Below are 12439 nucleotides of genomic sequence, written 5' to 3' on the forward strand. Positions count from 1 at the left end.
TTTCTCTCTCTCTCTCTCTTTCTCTGGCCGCCTTTATTCGCGAAGGGACCATAGATCATCTCATAGAAATGAATGGCTGAGCATTAGCTATGGTCGGAACGATGTCACCCAAACTCCCCCCCTCCTCGCCACGCAACTGATGTATTCAAAGGAACGGTAAGTGCCAATATAGTTTGGGATCAGCGGCGTTGCAGGCTCTGTCAGGGTGTAGCACCGAGGACTGCAAACTGTGTAAGGGTCATCGGCTCCTGATGTTTTCTCATGGTTGACTACTGAAGCTTTCCCCATGTAGGGGTATAGGGTAGCTGCAAGGCAGCAGAGGTTTGAATCAATCAATCAATATGTATGTATGTATGTATGTATGTATGTATGTATGTATGTATGTATGTATGTATGTATGTATGTATGTATGTATGTATGTATGTATGTATGTATGTATGTATGTATGTATGTATCTATCTATCTATCTATCTATCTATCTATCTATCTATCTATCTATCTATCTATCTATCTATTTACTTATTTTTTTAAAATGTATTTATATCCACTCAGGCGTGTGTGCAACTCATCCCAAAGCTCTTTGGTCAAAGTCACCACTTCCGAACAAATTTCTTTTATATGGGATGAGGCCAAAGTTTCATCTTCTGCTTCATGGATTGGATTTCAGTTTAATGCAGCCAAAAAGCGGGTAAAAAATCTGGCCAGCTAGGTTGGGTAACTCCTGAATAATAGATCTAAATCTTATTTTGGTAATATGCTTTAATGTGAAATCAAAATGTGTGCCTTAACTGCCTTTCCCACTTAGATCTAGATAGAGCTATTTACTAATATTATTATTCTGTCCTGGTTCTCTCTGTTTAATTAATTTACGGATAATTTTGTTATGTTACTCTGAGTATTCATTTTTTGATAAACTTAAATTAGTACCGAAGCAGGACGTTTTGGCGCCGCCGTTTTGGCGCCGCCGTTTTGGCGCCGCCGTTTTGGCGACGGGACGTTTTGGCGACGGGACGTTTTGGCGCAAAATACATTATGTACGTTTATTGTATTATTTCTTTTAAAAAATTATTCATATCTATGTTTTGCATGAGTGTTTGTGTTAAGACATATTTTTCACGTACTAAATGTAAATGTGTGTTTGTTTTTCACATCATTTTCTTTAATAAACATTTTGGCTTGTGTATGTGTGTTTATTAAGAGGCACACTTTTATTTTTCAAAAAAAGTTTTTTAAGTTATTACTTTAAAATTAAAAACAAAATGAAACGATGATAGACTAAAAATGGATGCAATTATTTGTTTACATTAACATTGGTTTATTTAATGACTGTATGGTATCTCCAGCTATACATACTAAACACTTGCTAATAATAAGTAAAAATATAATACATGTACTAAGTTTATCAAAATACTTTAAGTTAAGTATACATAGACACCATGGTTATTTGCCTAAGTCGCTGGAATTCAAGGGTTCATTAAAAAAAAGCTACGAGCTTATTAAATTATCGTCAAATGATATCTCGCGCCAAAACGTCCCGTCGCCAAAACGGCTCGCGCCAAAACGTCCCGTCGCCAAAACGGCGGCGCCAAAACGTCACGTACCGAATTAGTACATTGAACGCTGACTGAAAGGATAATTCAACTTTTGAGAGTAACTTTTAAACTTGTAGCCATATCCCGAACATACGATGATGATACGTTAACGTTACTAATACTATTGATTAGGTATTTTAAGTATTTAGGAATGTTACATAATAATACATGTATTGATGTAACATTTAACATAGAGATCAGTAAGAACACTGGATTTTAGACAGTTCGAACATGAAAAGAAGACAAATGAGTTTGTCAACATTCTTGTTGTCAAAAAGGATGAACTCCTTAGCCTTAAATGCCTTAATTAATATTGTGAAGAGACGAAAGTTGAAGTGGTTAGGTCTTCTTATCTTATATAAATTATAATACAGATGTTACTTCAAAAAAGAAGACATGATTAACTGTCAAAAGTAATCCTTCAAGGTCGTCCAAACAAAAGCTGACTGGACAGTGTAAAAGAATGGATGGGCCTCTCTTGATATCCTACTAAGAAAAGTTTTTGTGAGAGGGAAAATGGAGGGATCTGGTTACACTGTCACAGTATGAAAGTCAAGGGACAGATGATAGAAATCAGGGCTCTAATTGGGTTGATTAGTTTCCTTATGTTTTCCCGAGCTAACATGGTCTTGATTTAGAGGACTGCTCATTCAGTCATAGGAGTTTAAAGACATTTATTGTCTAGTTTCTACACTATTGAATAATAGATTAATATTGGCTAATGAAGGCATGTCTTTGAGTTCAAATGTTATGATTCACATGGTTATGCAGACCCAGCTGTAACTTTCATAATTTGCCACATATAATGCAGACATTTTTTGGTAGGAGTCTTTTTCAATTTGTATTTGTCCAGTGGTAGCTTCCCTTTATTATGTACCATGTTTTGTCTCAGCAGTCTTTGTAAGAGTTCTCCAGGTGTCTCTTTTAGATACTATTTGCTGCTAGCACCTCTCCTCCATATTATCAGTGAGGGCAAGCTGATGCCTGATTTAAACCTCCTATATGCTGTACTCCTGTAAGCTCACCAGTCAGAGGCTAATATTGGTCTAACTAAATTTAATTTCATCTATGTTCTTATTTGATTTTTTTAAATTAAAAAAAAAAACAAAAAAAAACACTAATGCTTTTTTTTTTTACATGTTTTATTTATTTATGCAACCTTAATTAGTAAATTATGGCTAAGAAGAATAAGTAATATAACGGTAGTTTTTGTATCTTGATAGTATGAGTGGACTGATGGATCACCAACTAATGTATCTATTCCTTGGTGGAGTGAGAATCAGCCAGTAAATGCCAGGTAGGCTGATCTAATACTGCTATATATTATCAATAATTTTCAATCTTATGGAGAAATTAAATAACTTTGAGAAGTGGTGTGTGTGTTCATAGTTATTTCAAGACTCAGATCTAAGATATAGATTTTGATAATAATTGTTAATCTAGAGACGCTACACTATATAATAACTATAAACGACACCAACACTATAACGCCATATTCAACAGTCCATTTATTTACACAGCCTCACAGTACGAGGTTACACACAACACTGTGATATGAACTTTCTTACCAAGGGGAATAACTCTGCATACTAATAACAAACACATACACATAAACACAATGTTAACATTAATTACAATTTCTTTTTTTTTCTTTCTTTCATTATTTCTTTCATTCTTTCTTTCATTCCTTACTTCATTCATTCAAGTCTTCCTCTCTTTCTCTTTTTTATTGCATTTTGAAGTCTAAGTAAAACTGAGAATATAGGCTACATAACGAAACAAAAATAGATGATAGTACCTCTGACTACCTCAAATTATAAAAGAATACAATGCAAATATCCTAGTCTACTATATACAATTCAATCTTCTCAAACATCAAGGAGAATGTGTAGAGTGAGAATAGAGAAAAACAAAAAAAAAATGGCAACTTTAAAAAAAGGAATGTAGCACTGTCTGGTATGTTCAGAGTTGCCTTAGCATTAGGCCTACATTCAATAAAACTTGTACAGCAAAATTTTAACTAATCAAAATAATAAATTTTATGTATGCATAATGTAATAGTGTAGGCTACGAACATCAATGACATACAATAAAATGACATGATATTAGACCTGCACATGTAAATGGATAGATTTGAGTAGTATATGTCAAATGGTAAGAGGAGTTTTCTGGAGAGCAATAATTAAATTGTATTACGTCTTCTGACAGTGTGTGTTCATTAAAGAAATTTAATCAAAATTTGAACATAATGAAAACAAAAGAACAAGTATCAAAGAAACGTAAGCAAAGTACTAGTGTGAAGCGAAACTAAAACCAAGAACTAGTATAATAACAATGAGAGCAAAATAATACGGTACATAATGTGGCACAATTTACAAATGATTGTCAATAAGAAACAGACAGATTTCAGCAAGTTTTCTTTGTGTGCCCGTCTCAACTGATCAGCATTCTTATTTGGTGTTTGGTAATGCAGGGCCTTGGTCACTCATCACGGCGATTGGTGTACCTTCGTATCTGGTCAAACATTGGCTGTAAGTTGAAGACTGTCAAACTGTGCACATAGAATGGAGTCAAATGGGTTGTCGACATAGAGTTGATAAGACTTGTAATAGAATAAAATGTCCTGAGGATAGGGGGGGGGGGGTGAAACACTAGGTATGGAGCCATACAGCCTAAGAATGTAAGGCTTAAAAGACGCCATGAATGGAGTCAATTGTTCTGATGATGTTATGGTGGTAAGCTGCCCCACCAAAAGACTTGTACTGTCACCTTGTTTCTTCACTGTTTCTGTATTCTCTGATGGTAACGTTGGTGTTAACAGTGGCAAGTGTAGATAAAGCATCTCTCTGTTGGTGGTGTAGGCATTCACCAGAAATACACACAGTCTCATACACCCAGGTTTCAAAGAACGTTCTTCCCACACAAAGAAGATAAAATATAGTGGGGTAAATAAATGTTGACAATGCTCTGCAGTCTGATCAAATGTAGTGGGGTAACAAGACTGGGGGGGGACTGTTAACAATCTGCTCTGTTGCTGTTTTCAAACTTGATGTACATCGTATGAATCAAGAGTGACTCAAAGGCGATACGAGAAAGTAATGCCAGTTGTTAAGGAAAACAAATGTCTCTATACACAGCAAACTTGTGACTAGAGCAGATAGATTCACATTGTCTCCGACTAGCACACAGATGTTTCCTTCTGGTCGCTAGAACAAAGGTCACCAAGTCAAAATATTCTGCCTAATATTTCGACACAGGTGTGTTCACTTTGTTGTTTTCAGTCACAGGAACTGAAAGTAGTCTCCACACACACACAGTCAGCTACAGTATGATTATAACTCGTTGAGCGTGACCTTGGAGTATTGTCCAAACTATACTAGCAACTCTACTACACATGTGTAACTTCAAAATTCGTGCACATTCAAGAAGCAGGTCAGCCTTGAATTTCTCCACCACTGTCAATCATAAAATAAATTCATCGCTCTACTGGAGCGTGCACTGCCCTCATAACCTCGTTGTGAAATCTTTCTCTCTGAGGTCTCTAGTAAACGGACAAGTTCCCTTTTCGTCCTCTACAACTTTGAGAGTTTCTGTCAGGTTCTCCCAGCTGTCTGGACATTTAGACAAAAGATGTCTATATGACCCACAAGATAAGCATCTCAAAACATTTCCATCACGACCTAATGGGTTTAAACCTTTCTTTCTTGGTTGAGAGAACTGATCTCGAGCAATGTGTCTGACTTGACCTTCACCTCTAAAGTGACTTCTACCTTCATGTAGTCTACTTCCATGATGTTCCACTTTCGGCTTGCTGGTAGATTTCAACTGCTATTTATCTCGTCTTTCAAAGCTCTTGAAGTTTTCACGTCTGCTGTGGTTCAACTGTTGTTCACCTAGTCTTCCCAAACTACTAAACGATTCATGTTTCTTATAGCCAGCCGCCAATAAAGCCTCCTCATTCTCAGACAAACACCTCGGCTCAAGTTTGATACAGGCATCGAACTGTTTCCGTTTATTAACTTCTCCTTTGAACTTTCTAAGAGATGCCTTTGCTTCTTCATACAGCATCTCCCGATTAGCAAAGTTCATACCTGTCAGAACCAGCATCTTCTCAGTTTGCGTAATTCTTGCCTTTCTGAGCAGCTTGAAGGCCAGAATCTCAGGTAACATCTTCATTCGTTTCTGTTCTAATCTCCTATACTTTGTATCAAACTCTGAAATAAAATCATGTATGGATTGATTTTCCCTTTGCCTGAAGTTTTCAAAATCATCAAATTTATCAATACTGTCTGCCAGGTCGTCTTTGGCCAAGTTTGTATCTAGAAACTTCAACAGATTCTCGAAACCTTCCTGACACTTGAGCTCCGACAGCTCTAATTGCTCAAATACCTTCTCTCTTATTCTTGACTCACTGCCTTGTGGTAATGAAAGGGCTACGGCTATCGCTCTTTTCTCTTTCTTTAGCTCCGTGATTTCATTCCACGCTAGCAGTTCTTTCTTATATAATTCATAAGACATCTCTTTCAAAAAGGATGGAATCTCAATTCTTGTAGCCATTATCACTTTAAATAGGATCAACTAAGTAAATACGTTTACTTACACGCTCTGCTACCACTTGTTAATCTAGAGACGCTACACTATATAATAACTATAAACGACACCAACACTATAACGCCATATTCAACAGTCCATTTATTTACACAGCCTCACAGTACGAGGTTACACACAACACTGTGATATGAACTTTCTTACCAAGGGGAATAACTCTGCATACTAATAACAAACACATACACATAAACACAATGTTAACAATAATAAGCGGCCAAAAGTATTAGGAAAGGTGGGGCTAAAAGTCAGGAGTTTACATTTTTGATGGTTTACACACATTTAGAATTCATTGATTCCTATGAACTTAAGTCTTTCTGCTTAAAAAGAGTTTCAAAAAATTAGGACTCTTTGATCTAAATCTCTAATAATTATAATTATCATCCTATTCAGTTTGAGGGATGGCTTGAACAACACCTATTCTCTCATTATAAAGTCCTTAAAAAACCTGCTGTACTTAAACTAATATAAAAGATCCTTATATTGTATTACTTAATTTAAGACTTGTATAAAATAGATACTAATTTATTCTACATTATAAAGAAAACAGAAATCTAAGAGGCTTATAATAGCTTGTTGAAATTTCTAAAAAAAAAAATAAACAAATCTAGAATTGCTAGAAATTCAGAAAACCCTTACATTGTATAATACTTGATATATAACTGAATCATTAACATGAAGTTGTTTGTATACACTTTTCTAAACAGACAACAAAAAAGCCATTTCCATTCATTAAATGCAATATTATATTAACTACCAAGAATCAATTAAGAAATCTATTAAACTTGCCAGGTAAAAAGTTGTATTTTAAAATACATTTCTTTACTTTAATGACAGTACCAATGCTTCTAGACTTTGTGGTGTAGTTGATGGCAATAACGAGAGACTTACATCATTGGGAACTCAGAACTGCAATGTTTCTTATCCTTTTACCTGCGAAAAACCTGAAGGTACTATATTAAGTTTTCTTCAATTAAAATTTCCATTTTGAGAAAATTTTACATCTGATCAAACCTGTGCCAGACCAACAAACCATTTTAGTACTTTCCCCATTTCTAATTATATATGCCTATATTTTGGTTAACATGTAATCTGTAAAAGCTATGAGATTGTGCTCTGTTTATTAAATTCTTTGATTTTTTTTTTTACAATGCTGAGAATAAACTTTTTAATTGAATTACTTTGTGAAACATTTTTTTTAGTGGCCCTTAAAGGGAAAAGCCGCTATTAGTTTAGTGTGGTCTTTATGTCTGTCCAGATTACATCAAAGAAACTAGAAAATTATTGAAAATCTGACATATTATTTTAGTTCTTGCTAAGTTCTGGTGCAATGGCAATTTTTTTTTTGTTTTCTGAAAGCGAACCATTTAATTTTAAAAATTAAATATGAATGAGTTTTTCATAAATGAAAAACTTCAGGGGAGGTCAATTTTTAAGCTACTTATTTAAGGGGGGTGCAAGTTTGAATCAGACTTTTGGAAATGTATATTTTTTAAAATTACTTATGTAAAAGTAGCATTAAACCTTCTCCCAGATATCTCCCCCCCCCCTCCTTTTCCACTTTGGCAAAAAAAAAATTGGGCTATTTTAGTCCCCAAGAAGTCTCAAGTAATCTGTAATTTTTTTATTGGCCCTTTTAAAATGAAAAGCCAATATTAGTTGTCTGTTTGTCATCCTAGGACATTTAGATTTAAAAAAAACTAGAAATTAGATAAGTAAATAGATACATTTAATATAAGAAATCTCATGATTAATAGTAGGTTAAGTTTCTTTTTAAGTAAAATGCAACACCAAATAATTGTTTGAAATTTTAATACTTAGACAATAAAAACAAGACCATAGTTTGAATAATACCTGTCCATGGGCAAATTTAATAGGTGTCGCCTCTGAGTTTGTGTGCTAACATAAGGTCTCTTTGTAATCCTTTTTAAATTTAAAAATAATAATAAAAAAGAGCAATAAAAAAAAACTTAAGACTCTTGTAGACTGGGTCACTTAGTTGTTTATTAGTGCAAGGCTCCATCAAAGATTTTATATCGGAACGACTGTACACATTTTCTAGTTCATTTTACATTCTTTACTGGAAAATCATTGGTTAGACTGTTGCAAACTTTGGCCTTAATAGAGAGGTCTTAGAACTAATAGCTTCGATCATACCCAAACAATCACTGAAAAATTGGAAGAAGAAAAATTGTTTGAGTGTTGGGATAAATCTTCAAAAGCAGCAGAGTCTGTGCCCACATGAAATAGCTTGACTGCGATTTCTGATAATGAAAAGTATCCATGCCTATCTATCTATCTATTTTGCTTGTTCAGGCCAAACTTAAATTCATTCTGCTCCACAGTGTACATGAATTGAAAACCTTGTATCATGTTTGTATCTTGCTTTTGCATGTTAGGGAAGCCATTTGCTCAAGATATTTATAATCTACATAATACATTAGGTTGTGAAATTAGGTTAACAATATACATTGTAATATTGAATGAATTTATAGACAACTTCAAAGCAGTACTATGTATACCAAATAATTGTTTGGATATTGTTTTCTTATTCATAGGGAATACTCTATTATGAAACTAAGGATCATGTATTCTTAGATAAAAAAACAACACTGAAGCATTGCCCTATGGTTAACTGCAGAATTTTTTTATCCAAGGTTTTCCAAAGGAAGAATTTGACCCTTGTAAGCCATCACTCATATAGTTTGATTAGGATCACTGGAATCTTAATAATTACTGTGTCCCTACCTTTTATTTTATTTTAATCTTGCTAATTTCAGAGTTTTCTGAAAATCATTAAAGTAAAAACAACTATTTTAATGATTTTTTTCTTATTCAGGTGTCTGTCCCGATGGCTGGATACGTCACCAAGAGATGTGCTTCAAATTCTTCACTAATCAGAAATTTTCATGGACCCAATCTAAATTTTATTGCTCTGCAATGGGCGCAAATATATTACAGATTACTAGGTGAGTTTGTCAATTTCTTGTACGAAATTAATTCTCAATTTAAAAAAAAATTCAATAAAAACTTTAGTACTTATAAAGCGAATACATGAAAATAGGACATATATAAATATGGTGTCTACAATGTTTTGAGTTTTGTCCTTCTTTGCTTATTACCTGAAAATTTTCATGTATAATATAGCCCTTGGGTTCTAGTTTATATGCCATTAATAGATCATTCTATTGCTCGCTAGTTTAATTTGTTTAAATTATGTTTCCAGGCAATCCTTTCAGAATGTGATCAATTCTTATTTTAAAGAGCTCAGAGCATTGTTTGTTTCTTCTATTTGGATTGGAGCTTCAGGTATCGTGGGCTATAACAATTGCAAACAATCCCCCCCTCCCCCCCCCAACCCTTTGCTTTTAGAATAATGAACTTAACTTTAAATTAGATTGTAGACTCAAGTAAATCTATATATATAAATATATATAAATCTATATGGTTAGATGATGGCTCTGGTCAACAATTCATCTGGTCAGATGGTACAGAGATATCTTACACTAATTGGGCACTCAAGCCTCCTGCCTCTGTAGCTGGTGTCAAAAGATTTGGTTTCTTAAACACAAGTATGTGATGTGTGGTATAAGTGATTTGTGAGACTAACAGTACTTTCATTGTATACTATTTATATACAGATCTATTTCCTTAACAAAGATGCATCCTTCTATATTGATTTTCGCACCCTGATCTTTCATTTCAGTTTTTAAATAATTCAGTTTTAAAATCTACATTATTATTTTGTTCAATTCGATCCTTAAAAAAAGTCAACATTTTGGAAGGATAATCTAATTTATTAATTAACTACTTATTAGGTATACTTTTTTGTTTTCCTTATTTTTTAAATTAGGTTAAAAAAATTGTTTTGTAATAATTAATTAATTTACTGAAAACATAGAAGTACTGTGTATACCTAAATTTGCTGGTCAATGTTTACTTATTCATAGAAGAAAATCTCTTATAAAACTAATGGTTATATAATCTCATACTTTCTTCTTTAAAAACAAAAATGTATTCTATTTCAAATTCAAATGACTCTTTTTATGCTCTACTAATGAAAAGAAATGATAAAGATTGTAATCACTATAACTTTCTATGAAATTTTCCATTTTGTATAGAGCTTAAATTGTGTACATCTCAGGTGATGCTGATGGAAAGTGGCAACTACAAGATGGAAAAGCAGTCACCAGAAGAGCCTTTGCTTGTTCTATTCCTACAAATAAGCCACTTAGAGACTTGCCTTCTACCAACAGTGAGTTATTGACATTTCACTTGATTAACTTAGAAAAAGGCATTGTCTTTGGTTTGAATTTTCCATAGCTTCAAAACCTCCAAGCAAGAAACAGGAGTTAATTAAGTAGATCATCCCAAACCACTCTGTATTGGGCATCAAGTTGTCCATAGAAATGGGTCTCCATCAATGTTTGAAACCTCTTCCCAACTGGTATCCAAACCCCCAAGATCCTCCATGAAAGTGTGGCACCATGTTATAAGATAAGAGTATTGCATTTTCCCCAAGTTCCAGCCTCTATGCAATTGCTATCCTTAGGGTGCGATTCATTCTGTTGGAGAACATACACACATTCACAGCCTGAAGAGTGATACAGTTTATACATTTTTACTTGGCTTTATTTTTTTGCTCAATGACTGCAGTAAAATATCTTTGTGAAATTTCCATTCCAATCTTTACCTGTAACAAATAAAAAGTTAGTTTTCTGTCTGTTTCTGTTTGTTGTAGAGCAAAGTGATGTAGTTCTCTGTTATACTTTGTTGTAGAGGAATGTGATGTAGTTTATTGTCTGTCTTTGTTGTTTGTAGAGGAATGTGATGTAGTTCTCTGTCTTTGTTGTATGTAGAGGAATGTGATGTAGTTTATTGTTTTTGTTGTTTGTAGAGGAATGTGATGTAGTTTTTTGTTGTTTGTAGAGGAATGTGATGTAGTTCTCTGTCTTTGTTGTTTGTAGAGGAATGTGATGTAGTTCTCTGTCTTTGTTGTTTGTAGAGGAATGTGATGTAGCTTATTGTCTGTCTTTGTTGTTTGTATAGGAATGTGATGTAGTTGTGTCTTTGTTGTTTGTAGATGAATGTGATGTAGTTTATTGTCTGTCTTTGTTGTTTGTATAGTAATGTGATGTAGTTCTGTCTTTGTTGTTTGTAGAGGAATGTGATGTAGTTTATTGTCTGTCTTTGTTGTTTGTATAGGAATGTGATGTAGTTGTGTCTTTGTTGTTTGTAGAGGAATGTGATGTAGTTTGTTGTCTGTCTTTGTTGTTTGTATAGTAATGTGATGTAGTTGTGTCTTTGTTGTTTGTATAGGAATGTGATGTAGTTGTGTCTTTGTTGTTTGTATAGTAATGTGATGTAGTTGTGTCTTTGTTGTTTGTAGAGGAATGTGATGTAGTTGTGTCTTTGTTGTTTGTAGAGGAATGTGATGTAGTTGTGTCTTTGTTGTTTGTAGAGGAATGTGATGTAGTTTATTGTCTGTCTTTGTTGTTTGTATAGGAATGTGATGTAGTTGTTTCTTTGTTGTTTGTATAGGAATGTGATGTAATTCTCTGTCTTTGTATTATTTTTAGAGGAAAGTGATTTAGTTTTAAGCAGATCAAAATCAATTAAATATTTTGTGTTATCAGCTTCATGGTTTTTGTTGTATTCTTCTTTTATTTCTTTACTTGTTTCAAATGATAAAGAATTAAATCTGACTGTTGTTAGGTTAAATGATTAAATTTCGATTATGTCGCACCACTCCAAATCATTTTCAGCATTTTCTTTTGAGAATATTTACTTTCTGCATTTCATTTATTTTTTAAGCTTAGAAATAAGAATAATAAGAATAATAAATTCTATGTTTAAAATGTGTGTGACTACTAAAAACATTGTTGTCTTCTTTGTTTAGAGTCACTTCTATGTGATGAAGGCTGGGAGGTTGCTGGGGACTCGTGTGTTTACATTAGTGATAATGATGCAACCTATATGGAGGCACAGCAGGCATGTCTTAGCCTTAAATCTCAGCTAGTGGTCATCAACTCTCAGGACATTCATGGATATATGACAAGTTGGTAGAGATTTAAGTTAACATTTTTTATTTAGTTTTGTGCATTATTATTGTCACATAAAGCTGATGTGGATGTCACCACACAGAGTTAACCATTTTTTTTCCTTTTACTTTTTTTTGTATTTTTAATTTATGTTTTGTCAAGTGCTTAAATTTTCCTGAGTAAACTTCAGTGGAACTGGAT

General features: G+C 33.6%; 1 protein-coding gene across 3 annotated transcripts in view; it reads left to right on the forward strand.

Annotated features, from left to right (window-relative positions):
- The window catches only part of LOC106051837 (macrophage mannose receptor 1-like), a 112496-nt gene that overhangs the window by 50378 nt on the left and 49679 nt on the right, over positions 1-12439 (forward strand). For all 3 annotated transcript variants that reach the window (XM_056004786.1, XM_056004785.1, XM_056004787.1), the window contains exons 7-14: positions 553-688; positions 2816-2889; positions 7035-7147; positions 9037-9166; positions 9424-9506; positions 9650-9769; positions 10342-10452; positions 12097-12255. In XM_056004786.1, coding sequence (XP_055860761.1) covers positions 553-688; positions 2816-2889; positions 7035-7147; positions 9037-9166; positions 9424-9506; positions 9650-9769; positions 10342-10452; positions 12097-12255 — 926 coding nt within the window. The remainder of the gene's footprint in view (positions 1-552; positions 689-2815; positions 2890-7034; positions 7148-9036; positions 9167-9423; positions 9507-9649; positions 9770-10341; positions 10453-12096; positions 12256-12439) is intronic.

This window comes from Biomphalaria glabrata, chromosome 11 (assembly GCF_947242115.1).
Source record: "Biomphalaria glabrata chromosome 11, xgBioGlab47.1, whole genome shotgun sequence".
NCBI lineage: Eukaryota > Metazoa > Mollusca > Gastropoda > Planorbidae > Biomphalaria > Biomphalaria glabrata.